At 35.3% G+C, this 20,748-nt stretch overlaps 1 protein-coding gene across 4 annotated transcripts in view; it reads right to left on the minus strand.

Moving 5' to 3' along the window:
- The window catches only part of Kif4a (kinesin family member 4A), a 138,587-nt gene that overhangs the window by 80,565 nt on the left and 37,274 nt on the right, over positions 1-20,748 (minus strand). For all 4 annotated transcript variants that reach the window (XM_048797161.1, XM_048797158.1, XM_048797160.1 and 1 more), the window contains exons 8-10: positions 6,968-7,084; positions 6,168-6,343; positions 2,413-2,474 (exon numbers count right to left, since the gene is read on the minus strand). In XM_048797161.1, the coding sequence (XP_048653118.1) occupies positions 2,413-2,474; positions 6,168-6,343; positions 6,968-7,084 (355 nt within the window). The remainder of the gene's footprint in view (positions 1-2,412; positions 2,475-6,167; positions 6,344-6,967; positions 7,085-20,748) is intronic.

The raw sequence follows: 20,748 nt of genomic DNA on the forward strand, positions 1-20,748 counted from the left end.
TTTTTTTTTTTTTTTTTTTTTTTTTTTTTTTTTTTTTTTTAGTACTGGAGATTGAACTCAGGGGCACTCAACCAGTGAGTCACATTCCCAGCCTTATTTTGTATTTTATTTAGAGACAGGGTCTCACTGAGTTGCTTAGTGCCTTGCTTTTGCTGAAGCTGGCTTTGAACTTGCAATCCTCCTGCTCAGCCTCCTGAGCTGCTGAGATTACAGGTGTGTGCCACTGCACCCAGCTTCAAAGTAATGATACTTTTAACTCAATAGGTTTTCCCCCTAAAACATTTCTCTAAATGGGGAAATCATATTAAAGTCAACTATTGATTTTTTTAAAGAAACTTTTAGTTCCTTTGAACACACCAGGTGACTCAGGCTTATTCTCAAGTTTTAAATTTTTCAACAAGGTGATTTTGTTTATAATTTCTGGTTGATCTTTCTGTGGGGAAAGTGAAGTCTAAAATCTTCTGATTCTGCTGATGTCATTAATCAGATTTTATTTATTAATTCAGTCACTAATCACATTTTATTTATTAATTAATTTGTTGATGAACATTGGGATATTGGGATGATACTGCTTTTTTTTTTACTATTGTGAATAATAGTGCTGCTACGAACATGGTTGTGAAAATATTTCTTTGAGATCTTGCTTTCAATATTTTTTTAAAGAGAGAGAGAGAGAGAGAGAGAGAGAGAGAGAATTTTTTTAATATTTATTTTTTAGTTTTCTGTGGGCACAACATCTTTATTTTATTTTTTATGTGGTGCTTAGGATCGAACCCAGTGCCCTGCACATGCCAGACGAGCACGCTACCGCTTGAGCTACATCCCCAGCCCCTTTCAATACTTTTGAATATATAGAAGTAGGATTGCTTGGTCATATGATAGGTCTATTTTTAATTTTTTGGAAATTTCTATATCCTGTTTTCCATAGTGGAGATGTCATTTTACAATCCCACAACAGCATACAAGGGTCCAAACTTTTCCATGTTCTAGCGTCCTTGCCAACATTGATCATTTTCTATTAAAACACACACACACACACACACACACACACACACACAATTTATTTATTCAGGATTTTAATTTCCATTTTCTTTTCTAAGTGTATCTTTTTGTATAACTCTAAACTCTTAGATCCATTTTAATGATTTTCATACCCAAAATATAAATAACTAAAACTAATTAAGATGTAGGGCCAAAAATAAAGATGTAGGGACAACCCAAAATGGAATATAAATATTAACTATGGAAAATAGTACCCTGCTAGGAGCTGGGATTGTGGCTCAGTGGTAGAGCGCTTGCCTAGCATGTGTGAGGCCCTGGGTTCGATCCTCAGCACCACTAAATAAATAAATAAAATGAAATAAAGATATTGTGGGGAAAAAAATAAAAAAAATAGTACCCTGCTAAATGCAAAAAAAATAGTGCATAAATGTTGACTTCTAGTTCATAAAAGCGTATCTCACAAGGATATGGGCTAGCATTGTGAAACACCATTATATGTACACTAGAATTGAACATAAATAAATTGCAGATAATAAGACTGTATTTCTCATTGTTAGAGAATTTATAAATGAGAAGACCAAAATGAATCCTGTAGTGTTGGAAAGGAACCAGAACTATATTATCATTGTTTTTAATACATATACAGATAGACAGATATCTGTATAGATATTTGTATAGATACAAAAACATAGATGAGTATATATGTGTGGGTTATTACATGTGCAGATATTTCTCAGTTCTACCTGCTAAGAAAGCCTAGAAGTGAAGACACCCCAGTAATAATGAACACAACCAGTGCTACCACCCATATCTTAGTTTCTAATCACCATTTTCCAATAAAAGAAACCAGGCTTCTTGGAAATTCAGAAGATTCCAGAACTGGGGTAAGAAAAATGCAGTTTGGAACATCTTGTGGAAATGTTCAAAAAATTGAGTACTTGAAAAAGAACACAAAAAGCTAACTGAAGTTGCTCTGAATGAATAAAGCAGGAATGATTTGAATAAAACAAATGCTAGTATTGGAGGTTAACCTATAGAACAAAATAAATATTCATGTATCTGTGGATATAACTAAGTAGACAAAAAATACATTGGGGAGAAGAGACAGCTCTTCTTAGAGTAGCATTCAAGTTCACAAATTTCTGAGACCAAAACCATACTTTTTCTATTACACCAGGCTGCTTCAAAGATAACTAGCTAAGCCCAAAGTAGTCAGCAGGATTGGTAAATTCCCTTCAGTGACGCCAAATGAATGCTACTAGAAACTTTAGGATAACAGAGGAAAACAACTATCAGGAGAAAGAGACTCTGCTGTAACTCACATTTAAAATTAATTTATACCTAGAGTTCAACCCTAAACATCTCAATCAATCAATCAAACAATCAATCAGGTAATTTTAGGACACTTACTTTATAGATCTAGGCAGGGTACCCCCATGGGCTTGTAGTAACAAGACCTGTAGTTGTTGTACCTGAGAGAAACAAAGAAAAATAATCAATCACCAATCCAAAACTACTAATTCCTTAGCAATGATATTACTACAAATAGCCGGAAATGGTGGAACATGCCTGTAATCCCAGCAGCTCAGGAGGCTGAGGTAGGAGAATTTTGAGTTCAAAGCTAGACTCAGCAAAATTGAGGCACTAAGCAACTCAGTGAGACCCTGTCTTTAAATAAAATAAAAAATAGGGCTGGGAATGTGGCTTGGTGGTCGAGTGTCCCTGAGTTCAATTCCCGGTACAAAAAAAAAAAAAAGAAAAAAGAAAAGAAAAGAAATTACTATAATTAGCATTTAGATAATTTTACTCAATGCCAATGAAATCTAAGGTAGAGCTTAGGTATTTATTCCAATCAGATTTTTGCCCACATATTAGTTCATTAAAGTAACTTGCTAAGGTCACCAATGACCTGAATGTCATTAGAGCTAATGGAACATTTTTCAGCCTTCATTTTACTCAATTGACTGTTCGGTAGCATTTGGCTTACCAGAATCATACTTTCCTGATTTCCACATAGTAGCCAGACCATCTTTTAAAAATGCAAATTACCAATGTTACCACCCAGCTTATAATCATTTTTGCACATGGTCCATGAGTTCTTGGTCATGTTTCTGCTTTCCCTTTAGGTTCATACTAGAATACTTTCCTTGCTTTCTATGTGCCAGTCACACTAGTATCCTTTCAGTTTCCCAAATGCACTATACTTCATCCTAACTTAGACCCTTTCAGCACTTGCGATGTGCCAGGTGTTGTTCAAAGTACTTTACATAGATTACTCACTTAACCCTCACAAATACCCTATAAAGTAGGGTATTGTTATTATTTCCAGTGCAGACAGGGAATCTGAGGGACAGACAACTTGCCTAAAGTATATAGCTAGTAAGCTATAAAGCCAGGATTTGAACCTGGGCTGTCTGGTGGGCAATATTCATGCTCTTTGCCATACTTTGCTCTCATGCTGGTTTTTCTCCTTCCATCTCTCTTCCTTCTTCTCTGCAATTTATTCATACATAATCCCTCTGATCTCAGCTCAAATGTTGCTACCTTAGGGAAGGCTCCCCAGACTGTATATTTAATAGAAGGCCCCGTTCAACACTCTCATAGCATAGAATCCCAGTTTATAATCACAAAATAGTATATGATTATGTGTTTAGTGTTTGTCTCTCATGTTAAGCAATAAGAAGGTAGAAACTGTGTTGATTTGCTCAATAATGTATCCCAGCATAGTGCCCAGCACATAATATTGTTCCATAAATACTTATTGTTGGAATGAATGAGCAAATAAGTGAATAAGAGGAAGAAGGGCCTTCTGGGCAATGGAATAAACATAAAAGAGGGGGACAGAGTGGTATTGTATAATTCAGATGATACTGTGGACAGATAAATTACTTATATTCTCTATTGTGACCCCTAGGGAGGAAGGAGATAAAGGAGAAGGAAAGGGAAGAAAAGAGATTGATTAAATAGTAATCACTAAGGGGGGAGGCCAGAGAGGGAGTGAATATTGGGCTAGCAAATGCTTGATTTCAAGTGAAAGCAGTACTATAATCTGGAAAGTGAGAAAATGTCACCCCCTTATACCTGCATCAATCTAATTCCTGCCTTCTTGTCTTCTCTAACAAGGCTACTGAGCTGTTGTACAACCAGTCATATACCACAAATTCATCTCATAGTTAACTCTCCTATTTCTTTTGAGAGTGACTTTAAGCCCTATTCTTTTTGTTTTAAAAATGTTTTAGTTGTAAATGGACACAATACCTTTATTTTATTTACTTATTTTTATGTGGTGCTGAGGATTGAACCCAGTGCCTCACAAATGCCAGGCAAGTGCTTTACCACTGACCCACAACCCTAGCCCTCAAGCCCCCTATTCTTATTTGACTGCTCAGTCTTAGAAGATGACCTTGTCTGTTCTCTGTTCTCAGTTTCTCCTATCTAGTTCTTTTACTTTTTTTTTTCAGTACTGAAGATTTAACATCCAGGGATTGTACATGCTAAGCAAGTGCTCTACCACTAAGTTACACCAACAGGCCCTCCCACTTTCAAAAAAGTTTGAGACAGGGTCTCACTATGTAGACCACAATGGCCTCGAACTTGCAATCCTCTTGCCTCCCAAATTGCTGGGATTAAAGGCATAAGCCACTGCACCCAGTTCTTTCTTTTACTTGTGCAATTTTCTCCCATAGTTTAAAAACAGACCTATATTCCTTGACCCTTGATTTCCAGCTAATGCCTTTTCTTACCATGTCTCTTTGAAATAAGAGCCATCAGCTTCCTCCACTTCTTTTTAATTTTTTTTAGTTGGTGATGGACCTTTATTTTATTTGTTTATATGCAGTACTGAGAATTAAACCCAGAGCCTCACACATGTTAGGCAAGCGCTCTACCACTGAGCCACAATCCCAGCCCATTCCTCCACTTCTTACCTACCATTCTGTACACTTATCCTGAATCAACCTACTCTTATTCCCCTGACCTTCCTCTAATAAAGGTAACCAATAGCTTCCTTATTGATAAGAATTAATGGACATTTAAAAATCCTTATCTTACACTTTATAAGTTTATACTTCTCATAATCCTCCTTGAAATGCTTGTCCCTTGGCTGTCATGACCCCACTGGTTTTCTTCCTGTCTACTGCTTTTTAATCTCTCTTGTTGTCTTCTCTTCTTCCTGTATTGTCTTCTCTTCTTCCTATATTTCTTAAGTGCTAATGTTCCCAAGATTTCTGGTTTGGGCCTTCTCTTCTTCATTTGCTCATTCAGCAATTATTTAGTGAGTGACTTTAATATGTCAAGTACTCTTTGATTTTATCCACTCCATAACTTCATATCATCTAATGCTATTGACTCTTGAACCTGTTTCTTCAGCTAAGACATCTCTACATCAAACCCATACAGCCAGCTATATTTGAATATTTCTACTTACAAGTCCTAGAAGCCATTCAACTTCAAAATTAACCAAACTGAACTCATAATTTCCAGTTCTCCTACCTGACCTTGTTTTTCCTCCTGTATTCCCTGACTCAATGATCGGCACTACCATTTATTCAGTTGGGAACCAATTTCAACTCTCCCCACTCACCCTAATTTTCCCACATCAAATGTTACCACTTAAGTTCTATATATTTTAGTTCCTTCTTGTTTTTCTCCTCCTAACTATCTCCTTCTCTTTATCTCTATTGCTACTGCCTTTAGTTCAGGCCGTAGGTCTTACCTGGTTATTATAACAGCCAAATTTCTTTTCTTACTTCTAGCCATGTCCACCTCTAATCTACTTTCTCTATACTTGCTGAGATTATTTCCCTAAAACACACACATTTTATCATATCACCCTCTTATTTAAAACCCTTAAATGGCTCTAATACTTTCCAGCTGATTTCCAAATTCTTGAACAGGTTATATATATAAGGAACTTCAGAATCTGGGCCTTGCCTACATCTCTTGTTTCATCTCTCACTGCTCACTTCTTTTTCAGTGAACTCTCCAATGCTACCTCCAATCTTAGAAGTGCAGCAAACATATTAATAGGATTTACTTGAAGAGGTCACCAAACTAACAATACTTAACAAACGTATCTAAAATTCTGACAGAGGAAAATATGACAAACAGAAGCTGTACCATTCTACTCACATAATTTTTCCCATAAAATTTTAATTCCCTTATACCTGTTGCTTAAGATGATTAAGTTCAGCTGTCTGGGGATCAATATTAATTACAGGTTTGTTCTTGATTTTTCTTGCTCTGTCAGCGTAGCGAAGGGTATTTAATGTTTCCTCTAGATTGGAGTCAGCAGGACTCACACAGGCTATCATAAGAGTGTGGCTATTACCTCCTAGAGAATCTGAAAAAAACGCAATAAAGAATCATGGAAGGAAATGAAATCAAATAGGTAGGATGTAATCACAAGCTGTCCATTTGGGTTGGTGACAAAAATTTTAAGATATTTACAAATTTCTTATTTGTATTAATATAAAAACTCTTAAGATTTCTAGTATGTAAAATGATACATATTTTAGAACACTATTGTATGTGTCTCTATTCTCAAGAGAAACTATTATTTCAGCAGTGAATCAGGTTAAAACAACTGTGGCCTGACCCAATAGGAGCCTCACTATTGTGATTAAACATTCTTAGGATGCCCCCTCTAGGTAGATTTTAACTCTCCAGAGAATTCTGCTTAGCAACACTATTATATAAAGAAACATTAACCATGTTCATTTTCAGGTGCAAAGTACTAAGTACAGTTGGCACTCTACAGACTTCTTGGCTCTCAAAGCCATATATGAAGACATTTTCCCATTATCTTGGAAACCTGACTGCCAACAGCTCTCTCTTCTATTTATCAATTAGACAGCTATGTATGTGTTAGCCCCAGTAGCTAGCTTTTTACCTGTCTCATCTTTGCTTGCTCAGCACTATCATTCTCAGTTACTCTTTCTTATTTTTAGAGGTACTTTGGGCTTACCTTGAAGAAGTCGAGTCAACTTGGAATCTCTGTAGGGCACAAAACCACCCTTTTTGTCATCGCCGAGAGCACTGATTACATTTCCCAAGCATAGGAGGCCTCTATTAATATTTATACCTAATAATAGCAAACAAAATTTAAATTGCTTGGTAAAGTATCTCACATATACTTGCATTTCTTCTGAGAAATAAAAAAGAAATAAAGACCCCATAGAAATACTGTAATCAATCCTAAGGAATTTTCTTAATCCTGTTAACTTTTCTGAGTGTGCCTCTATGTAAAGTTCAAAGAACAAATGTCCAAATGTTGGATTTGCACAATTGAGTCCTTTGGCACTTCTTGCCCTTTCACTATGGAAACAAAGTAGACAGATAACTATCACTATGACAACAATCATCCATATAGTTATTTACTTCTTACATCCATTATCAAAATCCTTAAACTAATGCTGTGAAATTGGATGCACAGCTATTTTTTTTTTCTACAATTTTATTGTCATTGTTTTTACTATCTTTCTCCTTTTACAGATAAGGAAACTAGCTCAAAATTATATGGCTTGCCTGAGGTTAAACAGTTTTGGGCCCGATATTTCCTTTTCTTTTTTTGGTACTCAAGATTTAACCCAGGGGTGCTTTACCACTGAGCTACAGTCCCAGCCCTTTTGGGTTTTTATTTGGAGACAGAATATCACTAAGTTGCTTAGGGCCTTGCTAAGTTGCTGAGACTGGCCTTGAACTTGTAAACCACCTGTCTCAGCCTCCCGAGTTGCTAGGAATATAAGTGTATGCCACCATGCCCTGCCTAAGATCACTATTCCTAGGACTTCAGTCAAGTCCTATGCTCTTTCTTTATATATCACTGGAATACCTTTCCGCTTACTGTTTAAAAAAGGGTAAACATTCTTTTCTATTTTATTTTATTTTATTTAATTCTCAGGTTTGCTTTTCCAAACAGTGTAATAATCTCTGAGGTCCCTCTAAAACACATGACTTCTCATTATTACTGGGAAGGGCTATACAGTATAATGGTTAAGTACATGGGCTTTGGTATCAGATAGACCTAGGCTGCAATCTTGGCTCTGTCCCTGACCAACTTTTTTATCTTGGGTAACATCCTCAATAAAATAAGACAAATGTATCCCCCTTATTTTGTGGTAGTGTGAATCAAATAAGATACTATTTATAAACCAAAGTCAAATGATACATAAATGGTGCTATAGTTTGAATGTCCAAATTCATGTTGAAATTTGATCCCCAATATATCTGTATTAGGAGGAAGGACTTTTAGGAGGTGATTAGGTCATGAGGTCTCTGCCCTTGTAGATGGGATTAATGCCTTATAAAAAGGGACAGAGGCAACTAGCGAGGGACTTTTGCTCTTCTGTCCCTTCTGCCACATAAGAACACTGTTTCTTTTTCTTTTTCCCTTCCACTTTTTTTTTTTTGCCATAGAAGGATGCAGTGAGGAGATACCCTCACCAGACTATAATGTTGCTGGTGCCATGATCTTGGACTTAGCTTCTAGAATTACGAGAAATAAAATTCTATTTATACAAATTACTCAGTCTAAGGTTTCCTGTTAAAGCTGCACAAATGGACTAAGACAAATAGTATCATTTTTGTTAGCCCTACTCTACCTTCTACTTTTGCAGCCATATTTTGGTCTCCATTTTTAACCTGAGACAAATACATTTATAAGATCCCAAACCCCACATTTCTCTCTGACTGCATCTTTCATAGATTCTGTTCTTCATTTTTATGGCTACCAATTTACTGACCCTTCTATTGTCAGTAGATTAGACTCTTCTGGGCCTTAAACTAACTATTCCGAACCCTCTAGATAAATATTTCAGTTTTCCATTCCTAAGCACTCACTGGATCAAAGACCTTCCACCATTCCCAACATAGGTTAAACTGATCTGTGTAGGTGTCTATCTGGAGGATACAGTGCTGAAGAAATAACATAAGCAAATGGACTGGATCCATTGCAAGCATTCCATTGACCTTAGCTGAAATATTGATCAATTACAAATCTTTTCTTCCTCATTCATACTTGACTAATGTAACTCACTATGGTAGCTATCCTAAATACTTGTTATTTTCAAGATTGTAAATCTACCTTTACTTTCTACTAATTTTTACCTAATACATTATGGAGCCTAGTTATCCACAAGGGTTCCCTAACCTTCCTTCTCCCCACCTCACATTCTTTCCTTTGCTATTATTCATTCCTTCATCCTTTCCTTTGTTTCAGAGGAAATGGCTGCTTTTATTCTCAAGGCTCTTCCTTTTGTCTCTGTCCATATTTCTATTCCCATGATCTCTCTGGGACCTGGGATCCTTCAATCTTTCCCCTTTCTCTTAGACTTTCTAATCATTTTCCTTTCACTAATTCCTTCTTTTCAGTCTATACACATGCTTATATCTCCCCAATCTAAAACAAAAACAATTTCCTTAAGCAACCCTCTCTTTCGTTTCCTTTTATTGCCAGTTGGAAGAAATACCATTTTGCAGAGCCATTTATTCCACTCAGGAAAAAGAGCCTGCTGAGATTTATCAAATCTGCTTGCCAATACTTTACTAATCCCTGTATTAGGACTTTCCTTTTATAGCCTAACAGAACATGGTGCCATCTTACTGGCCCAGATCCCATCTGGATGTAAAGGTGACTGCTCAGGTTTTTCTGTAGACCAAAACTTTTATCTTTAGCTTCATGAAGGAACAAATAAAATTCCAGATGGACCCTGAGAAGAACCTATGGCTACTGTAATCTACACAAAAACAAAAGACTTAAGGACAGGGGCTGGGATTGTGGCTTAGTGGTAGAGCGCTCGCTCACCTAGCAAGGACAAGGCCCTGGGTTCAATCCTCAGCACCACATAAAATAAATAAATAAATAAAATAAAGATATTTTTTAAAAAAAAGACTTAAGGACAAATTAGGTGTCATTATTTTTTTTTCTTGGAGGGGCTGGGGATGTGGCTCAAGCAGTAGCGCACTCGCCTGGCATGCATGCAGCCCGGGTTCGATCCTCAGCACGACATACAAACAAAGATGTTATGTCCGCCGAAAACTAAAAAATAAATATTAAAATTCTCTCTCTCTCTCTCTCTTTAAAAAATAATAAAATAAAATAAAAGAGAGTTGGTGCTTTGGAATAGAAAAGGAACTGAGGGACATAAACGTCTCTCTAGAAAGAAATCATCACAAAGTAGGATTTGATTTTCTGTTGTTAAGGCAATAAAGTGATATGTTTTTGACAAAGATGAAGTAAAGAACATGTTTGCAGAGATTAAGAGTTCTTTTTTTTTATTTTTTTTTATTGGTTGTTCAAAACATTATAAAGCTATTGACATATCATATTTCATACATTAGATTCAAGTTGGTTATGAACTCCCAATTTTACCCCAAATACAGATTACAGAATCACATCGGTTACACATCCACATTTTTACCTAATGCCCTATTAGTAACTGTTGTATTCTGCTACCTTTCCTATCCTCTACTATCCCCCCTCCCTCCCCTCCCATCTTCTCTCTCTACCCCATCCACTGTAATTCATTTCTCTCCTTGTTTATTTTCCCATTCCCCTCACAACCTCTTATATGTAATTTTGTATAACAATGAGGGACTCCCTCCATTACCATGCAAGAGTTCTTTTTTTTTAATAGATGGACACAATACCTTTATTTTATTTATTTATTATGTTTATTTGGTGCTGAGGATTGAACCCAGTGCCTCACATGTGCTAGGCAAACCCTCTACCACTGAGCTACAATCTCAGGCCAGAGACTAAGAATTCTGATCAAGGATGGCTATGATCAGAAGTTCTTTTCTAAAACTGAAAATACATAAAGCAAGGAGACTTAAGACTACTGCTCAGTACTGTTGGGTGCTTGTTCACTATGGCAACAAATAAATAATAAAGGAGAGGTTTTTACATTAAAAGAGAAATATAACTTCAAAGCTACCATGGAGGCACATTACAATGGGTTTAACAAATGGAACAGAAAATTTTGTTTGCATTTGAAATAAGGGAGAAAAACTAGGTAGGAGGGGAATGAAGTAGTTCTATATGCTTAGGGCAATTTTGCTTCCTAGGGGATTTTGCCAATACATGGAAACATTTGTTTGTTACAACTTAATGGAGAAGTATGTGTGCTACTGGCACCTAGTGGGTAAAGGCCAAAGATGATCCTAAATGTCCTACATTGCACAGGGTAGTTCCCACCTTGATTATTTGACACAAACTGTCAATAGTTCCATATCTGAGAAACTTGCTCTATATGTGACGAAAATACAAATGAGCCTAAGGCAAGTAAAATGGTTGAGTAAACTATGGTGAAAAAATTGAAGTAATATTATAGTGTAGATATGGTCTTCCTGGTCAAAGAGAAAGGGAATGATCTGGGACTCAAATGGGTCATAAAACTTAAGGAGGCAACTAATGAGAGGGGATAGAGTGAGAAGGGGACTTGAATGGAAGACAGAGAACCTTAGATCAAACTCTTGCCTCTATCACTTAGCAATGTGTGTGACATTAGACAAGATACTGCAACTTTTTTAAAATATTTTTTTTAGTTGTTGATGGACTTTTATTTTCACTTATTTGTATGTGGTGCTGAGAATCAAACCCAGTGCCTCACGCATGCTAGACTGCTGAGCCACAACCCCAACCCCAAGATACTGCAACTTTACTTTATCCATAAAACAGGGCAATACTTCCTTACACCTCATGGGATAGTGATAAAAATCAAATGTGATCTATAAAGAGATATCTACATGTAAGTTATTAAATGAGTAGAGAAACATGGATAATCTGGATATTTGCTGTCAGGTGAGCTGAATGCAGAGTACCTGATAAATCCCTTATCTACTTTCATGAGAATTTATTTACCCAAAAGGTACTGTGCCTAATAAAAGAAATGGGCTTTCAAATGGACATAGAAAGAATAAATGACTATATAAGTAAAATGGTGGAAATCTGGTTGTAAGGGGACCAAGGGACATGGACAAACATCAGCACTCCAGTCTTTAAGAAAATAATCTCCAAAATTCAGGAAAAAAGACAGCTGTGATCCTAAGGAAAAAGTCTACAGGGGAAAATAACAAAAGGATAGAAGACGTTCAAAACATAAGATCATAATTATCTAGACACAAATAATTCCAATAAAAAAAATCAATGTCACTATACAGAAATGGGTTTTCAAGTAAACTCATATATAAAAATAACAGTGTCATGGGAAATTCTGCTCAAACACAGGAGACTGGCCCTCAGCATTTCTTTCCTCTCCCTCCTAAGACATCACTAAAAGGAGTAAAATAATTACTAACCCACAAGATCACAGAGCCTAGGAGAAGATATATCAGTAGGCAGGAGGTTTCAACATATTTCTAGAGTACAGGTGGAGAAGTGACAAATAACATAACAAGATGGAGGAAACTTCAACCTAAAGTGCCTGCAGAGGGACAATAATGATGACAGTAATAAAAACACATATTAACTCATCCAACCTTCACAACAGTCCTATAAAGTAGATATCATTATTTCCCCTGTTTGACAGGTATGAAAGTTGGGACACAAAGAGATTAAGAAACTTGCTCAAGGTCACACAGCAGCAGAGTCAGGATTCAAATGTAGGTATTATGGCTACAAAGTTGAGGTCTTAATCTCTACTTATATGAAGGAGTTAATTTGTTTACTTAGAGGCACCAGGTACCACAGAGAGAAGAGGCACTTAGCCCTAAGAAGAGGGGTTTGTTAGAAAATCTAAATTTACTATTCTTGAACTCACATTCTCCTCTCCAGAGCCATGCAAATACTGTGTCTCCCATATTCTCATTCTCATTCTCTCTCTTTCCCCTTTTCTTTTCTTTTTCTTAATTTCTTTTGGATACTGAACTCAAGGGTACTTTACTACTGAGCCACATCTCCAACCCTTTTTATTTTGAGACAGGATCTCACTAAATTGCTTGGAGTCACTAAGTTGCCCAGGCTGGCCTCAAACTTGTGATCTTCTTGCCTCAGCTTTCCAAGTTGCTGGGATTACAGGCATATGTGACTGCACCTGACCCATGTCTGCCATTCTCAATCATTCACCATCTATTTTACAGGATACTCTTTCTATATGCACCCACTAAATGTTGGTATTCTCTTGGGACTGTCTTACGTCTTTTCTTAGTATATACACTCTACCTGGGTGATCTCATCCATAACTAGAGTCCCAATAGATACCTTTATGTTAATGACTCCCTAAATCTGCATCTCCAAACCAAACCTCTTTCCTGATGTCCAAATCTGTACTTTGACTGCCTACTGAATACCTCCACTGAGCTAAGATATTGCACAAAATCACTAAAAAAACAGTATTTGTCTTTCAATACAAACTTGTTTCACTTCCAGCACTATTCCTTTGCATTGCCTCACCCTCTAAACCTGCCACCCAACCAATAGCAAACCTGATTCATTCTGGACTCTGCCACTTTTCTCACCCCACATCTCAAGTTCTTTATTCATTGAAGAGTTAGTGAATATGTAAAATTCTCTAGGAACTGTGCTAGCTAGTGTTAGAGATAAAAAGATGAATAAATAATAAGCCTACTTTCAAGGAATGCACAGAAGAAGAGATGGGCATACAAACGATCATAGATATAGTGTTAGAGGAAAAGAAATGTAGAGTTAAAACATGCTATCATAGGAAAGAGTGGAAAACATTACCTGGGAAGGTACACTCCAGATAAGAATTGAAGTTTGAGCTGAATCATGAAGGGTGACTAAGACAATGCTGATGGAGAAGGGAAAGGTAGGAGAGAAGAGTGTAAAGGTATTGCAGATAACGTATGTCAAGACACATGTTTATGAAAGAAACAATATTTTAAGAATTTAGGTAGTTCAATAGGAGTATAATGCAAGTTATGACATGGAATATGGCAAACAATGAGGTCAGAGGACAGCTAGAGACAAATCATAAAGGGCCTTATATGTAATGCTCAGGTATTTGTGTCTATCTTATAGGACAGTGATTGTCAAATTGTATTTCTCAGAATCATAGGGATACTTTAGTGAAACAGAGATACTTCAAAGTTTCTGAAAATGTAATTCGGATTTTGCTTTAAATATAATTCTTTTAAAATGTTATTTATTTATTGGTATGTGGTGCTGAGGATCAAACCCAGTGCCTCACATATGCCAGGCGAGTGCTCTGCCACTGAGCCACAACTCCAGCCCTTAAATATAATTAAAAATATATATTTTTAGTTGTCGATAGACATTTATTTAATTTGTTTTTTATATATTTTATTTATTTATTTATATGTGGTGCTGAGAATCAAACCCAGTGCCTCACATATGCTAGGCAAGCACTCTACCACTGAGCCACAGGCCTAGCCCTAAATATCATTTTTGTTATGGTAAAATGTACATGACAGTACAAATGTTTCTCAACTCCTGACAGGGTTATATCATGTTAAACTCATCATGAGTTGAAAATATCGCAAGCCGAAATACATTTAATACATCTAAGCTACCAAATATCAAAGCTTAGCAACTCAGCACACTATAGCATCAGTTTGTCCTCATGAATGTGTGGCCGACTGGAAGCTACAGCTCGTCACCCATATCCAGCATCACGAGAGAGTTATCTATTGCTACCTAGAGAAGACCAAATTCAAAATTTGAAGTATAGTTTTTGTTGTATACATTATCACTTTGTACCAGTGTAAAGTTGAAAATTCATAAGTGGAATCATCATAATTAGGGATGGTCTACATACAGTTCAGTGGTTAAGTACAAATTGTTGTGCACTATTTTAAAGGTATTTCAAAAACTGCACTTAAATAACTCACTACAATGTCCTATATATCAAATATTAACACACTAACACATTACCTTGTACATCAAGGTTAATTAATTTTTCTTCAGTCTTTGAGGCAATTCCTCAATGCACACATTCATCATTGCATCAGTCAGTTGTGTAGCAACAAATGAATGTGAAACTCCATATATTAAGATGGTATGGTATTAAAGATGGTTTTGAAATTGACCAATTATGCTGTCATATTGTATACATATACAAATATGTCCCAATGAATTCCACTATTATGTATAATTATAATGCACCAATAAAAAGAAGAGAAAAAAGAAAATTCTAAAAAGATTAAAAATAAAGATGATTTCAGTGCATTTTTTAAGCATTGGGTATGTCTTATTAGACATTTATAGTGATCCAACCTAGGATTTGAATTTCCTACTATTCCTAATTCAAGCTCCTAGACCAGTTTAATAATTGAAGATAATCCTGATTTTGTAAAGTGGACCATTAAAAATGTGTATTTCCAGAGCTGGGGTTGTGGCTCAGCAGTAAAGTGCTCCTCTAGCATGTATGGGGCACTGGCTTTGATCCTCAGCAACACATAAAAATAAATAAATAAATGTCCAGCTACAACTAAAAAATATTTTTAAAAAATTTTTTTAAAATATTTTCTTAGTGTTGATAGACATTTATTTATTTATTTATTTATTGTGCTGAGAACTGAACCCAGTGCCTCACACATGCCAGGCAAGTGCACTACTGCTGAGCCCCAGCCCCAGCTCCAAAACATTTGTTTTTTTAAAAAAAATGTCTATTTCCAACTATATATCAGTATGAGCCAGGATTTTATTGTTAAATGTGTCACCAGAGAAAAATTATTGAAATAAATTAGATGTAAAACATTAAACATGATTGAAAGTGTCATCCATAATTCCTATCATGTCATGTACTAAAAATTAAGAATGTTCACTTCAACTTTATTTCTAATAGCAGAAGTCTGGAACCAACTGAAATATTCATCAATAGAGGAATAATATAATACATATGATGATACACTCACACAATATGCAGATATGGAAAACAATAGGGTAGACCTGTACATGCTGATGTGGAACAATCTAAAAAAATATATCAAGTACAAAAAATATGGCGAAAAGTGGAACAGTGTACATAATACTTGTATAAAAAGAGAAATTATCTAGGGATGTGAAACTAGGGATTTGTGGAAAGAGAAAAAAAATTACTATTGTCATATGGTATTTTTAAACACTTTTATTTTGAAATAATTATGGATTCTCAGGAAATTGCAGAAGAATTTCCAAGGAGGTCCTGGGCACCCTTCACCCAACCTACCCCAATAGTAACAACTGTACGACAATATCATAACAGGAAATCAATGTTAGTACAATCCAGAGACCTTATTTAGCTTCACTATTTTTATATATACTCTGTGTATGTCCACATATGTATAGTTCTATGTAATTATGTAATAGGCATAACTATCTAACCACTACCAAAATCAAGATACAGAACTATCCTTCCTATCACAAGAAGGCTGTCTCGTGCTACCCTTTATAGGTATCCCTTCCCCCTCCACTCTCAGTTCCTAACTCCTGGTAACCACTGATCTATTCTCTTCTGTAGTTTTATTATTCCAAGAAAGTTATAACCAGTTACAGAGAATCAACTAGTGGTTGCCAGAGTTTAGGATTGGTGATAAGGTCTGATTTCAAAGAGCTAGAACAAGGGAGTAGTTTGCAATTAAAGAACTATTAAATATCCTTGATGTGCTGCTAATTATATGACTCTACACATGTATTAAAACTCATAGAACATCAAAATAAGTAAATTTTTATTTTATGTCGAATTTCAAAAAGTGAAAAAAAGAATGTTATAGAAGCATCACAGTATGTAAACTTTTGTGATTAGCTTTTTCTTACTTATAATAATTCATCCAAGTTGTTGTATCCATCAAAAATACTGCATTCCTTTTTACTGTCAAATATTATTCCATGGCATGGATGTACCAGTATACTTAACCATCCCCTGCTAAACGACATTTTGGTTCTTTCCAGCCTTGGGCTATTATGAATAGAGCAACTGTGAACATTCCTGTACCGGTTTTTGTGTGAACATACATTTTTTTTTATTTGTCTGATATACATGCCCAATAGTGCAATTACTGTGTCTTATGGAAAGCATATGTTTAGTTTTACAGGTATCTGTTGGACTATTTTCCAGAGTGGGTGAAACATTTTTACATTCCTATTCCCAATGTATGAGAGAGATAATTTCTCCATATTCTTACAGGCATTTGGCACTGTCACTAGTTTTCTTTTAGCTATTCTGAGAGGTGTGCAGTAATATCTTATTGTGATTTTAATTCTTATTTCCTTAATGATTGAGGATGTTGAATATCTTTTCATGTGCTTATTGTCATCTGTTTATGCTCTTTAGTTAGATATCTGTTCATATCTTGGCCCATTTTCCAGTGGGATGTGTTCCACTTTTGAGATTTAAGAGTTCCTCATATATTCTAGATACAAGTCCTTTGCTGGATATATTGCATTTTTTTTCATGGAAACTTTTGATATGCAAGTTAATGTAAAGAAAGAGATTGTGATAATAAAAAGTTATAATATTCTATGGCTTGAAGATTGACTTACTTAATGCTATAAATTTTAACATAAATTTACATATACCTAAAATAAGGTTTTAATCTACTCAGATATTAGAGTTTGCTAGAAGGTTTTATTTAAAAACAGTTCCTCTACTTGAAAAAGAAGGCAGATAAATATGTTAAAGATGATGACAAAAAAAATGAAAGCTTTTAAAGAGAGTTAAATATGATCTAAGAGGTTAGAAAGGGGGATGGGGAAAGAGTGAATAAAAGGAAGTTAGAATTGATCATGCAAGCTGTATGCATGTATGGAAATATCACTCTGAACCCCATTAATATGCACAATTAATTCACATTAAAAGTAAAAATAAAAATATAAAAAGAATCCATGTTACTTATGTGGGTTTGTTCAGTTTGTGAAAATTCAGCATATATACTTATGATGGTTATACTTTAATGTTTGTATATTTTAACTCGATAACACAATTTTTATATATCTTTATTTTTATTTATTTATTTATTTATTTATTTTTATGTGGTGCTAAAGATCAAACCCAGGGCCTTACACGTACAAGGCACTTTTACCACTGAGGTACAACCCCAACCCAGATAACACAATTTTTAAACATGTCCTACAATACTGTCAAGATAAGAAATACTTAAGAATAGAAAAAATGAGACTTTAACAAGTAAAATTATTGAGAGATAGTAAAGAAGTTCTAAATAAATGGAGACAGAGTGCTGGCGATATAGCTCAAATGGTAGAGAGCTTGTCTAGCATGGGCAAGGCCCTGGGTTTGATCCCCAACACGACAAAAAAAAAAAAAATGGAGAAAGACTAAATCTATATGTATAAATTTAGAAGCCTCCCTATTACTGGGACTATAGGCATATGCTACTGCATTGGCTCAACTTTGATTTAATGGAATAAAGTATCAAGAAGCCGAAAAAGGCATATAATATGACATATATGATGATACACTCATACAATATGCAGACATGGAAAAGGAGGGACACTGCTTATTAGGAAGGAAAGAATGGATTTTTAAATAAACAGTGCTAGGGGAAATGGATATTTATGTGGAAAAAGAAAATGGGACCCCTACGTTATACCATGTACAAAAAATAGTTTTTGGTAGATTAAAGACATAGATGTGAAAGGCAAAACTGTAATATAGGAAGAACTCTGTGAAGACCTTGGTACCAACATACACACACTGAATTTCTTAAATATGACACAAAACAAAGTACTAATAAATGTGAGAGGGTAAAAAGATAAGCCAGAGATTAGAGGGTAAATATCTGCAAAACACACAGGGATGAGGAGATTTGCAATAAATATAAATACGAATGATTACATATTAAAAAACCTACTTTTTAAAACAAGTAAGAAAACACAGCACTCAGCGGAAAAACAAGTAAGACAAACAGGCATTTTACTGAAAAGAAAATATACATGAGAAATAAAATATGAAAAGGTAATCGACCCTTTAGCCCTCAAGGGGATGAACATTAAAAAATACACCTACTTAAGTGGCAAAACTTAAAATTCAGAAAAAAAAAAACAATGTTGGGGGATGTGAAGTGACAAGGATGCTCATACATTTGAATACACACTTTGGAAGAAACAGTTTGGAGTATAGGTACCCAATGACTTAACAATTCTACTGGGTATATAATATAGAAAATTCTTATACAAATACATCAGGATACATGAGCAAGAACATTCATATGAGCATTGCTGATAATGGTCAGAATCTAGAAACAACTGAAATATACATCAACAGTAGAAACAAAAAATAGTATAGTCATATGGTCAAATACAATATAGAAATGAAACGAAACACAGCTATAGACAACAGAGGAATCTCTCAAATAGTGTTGAGTGGAGGATGCAAGACACTATAGATTACATATACTATGATTCCATTCACATAAAGGTTAATCATTAACAAAACTAAATGAGACATGTGACGTGGAACACACTTTTAATCCCAGCAACTTTGAAGGCTAAGGCAGAAGGATCATAAATTCCAGGCCAGCCTCAGCAACTTAGTGAGACTCTGTATCAAAATAAAAACTTAAAAAGACTGGGGATGTAACAGTAGTAAAGCACTCCTGGTTCAAGTCCCGGTACCAACACACACACACCTAAATGATGCCATTGATTGTGTGTGTATGTGAAAGAGAGAGAGAAATACATATATACACACAAATACATACATATACACATACATACTGCTACCAAGAAAAGTAAGAGAATCACTATTACAAATATCAGTGGCTACCTGGAGAGGGAAGGGAAGGGTCATAACCTGAGAGTGGTATGCATGGTTGCTGGAAGGGTTTTGTTGTTCAACCTAAGTTGTAGTTACATGAGTGTTCACTTTATTTTTAAACTATATACATGACTTACACAATTATCTGTATATATGCTATATTTTACCAAAGAAATGAAACTAAGAGTGAATCACAAGTGTTGCTAAGCAGTGTGAAGTTTTTTGAAGTGCTTGACTCTAAAGGTAGCGGTTACAGAGGGAGTTGGGATTGAAGGAATTTGGGCACATATGTTCAACAAAAATACCTGTAGAAAAATTTTTATAGCAGAACTATTCATAAGCACTATTCATAACAGGCCCCAAATGGAAATTACCCAAATGCCCATCTAACAGTAGAAAGAATAAACTGAGTTGTATTCATCAGTAATATACTATATAAAATGAATGAATTACAACTACATGCAATACTATGGATGAATCTCACAAATATGCTGGATTCAGAAATATTACTGGATTCAGAAAAAAACAGGATATACAATTAAATTTGAATTTCAGATAAATGAAGAATAATTTCTTAAAATATTTTTTTAGTTGTAGTTGGACACAATAGCTTTATACTATTTATTTATGTGGTGCTAAGGATTGAACCCAGGGTCTCGAACGTGCTAGGTGAGTACCCTACTGCTGAGCCACAATCCCAGCCTGAAGAATCATTTTAATGTTAAGTATGACACACACTCAAAATAATTTGTCACTTATCTGAAATTCAAAATAGACTGGGCATGCTATATGCTGTCAAGCAACTTTACACTGAGTGAAAGAAGTCAGACACAAAGAAGTCCATACCACAAAACTAATCTAGGACTAGAAGTCTGGATAGTGGTTACCCTTTGTGGAGATTAGATGGGGGCACAAGTAGCACTTCTGGAATGCTTGAAATATTGTTTCTTCATCTGGGTGCTATTTACATAGGTGTATTTCACTTTGTGAACATTCATTAAACTGTTCAATTATGCTTTGGTCACTTTCCTTTATGTATGTTACACTTCAACTGAATAACCTACCTGCTATC

This window comes from Marmota marmota, unplaced genomic scaffold, assembly GCF_001458135.2.
Source record: "Marmota marmota marmota unplaced genomic scaffold, marMar, whole genome shotgun sequence".
Taxonomy (NCBI): domain Eukaryota; kingdom Metazoa; phylum Chordata; class Mammalia; order Rodentia; family Sciuridae; genus Marmota; species Marmota marmota.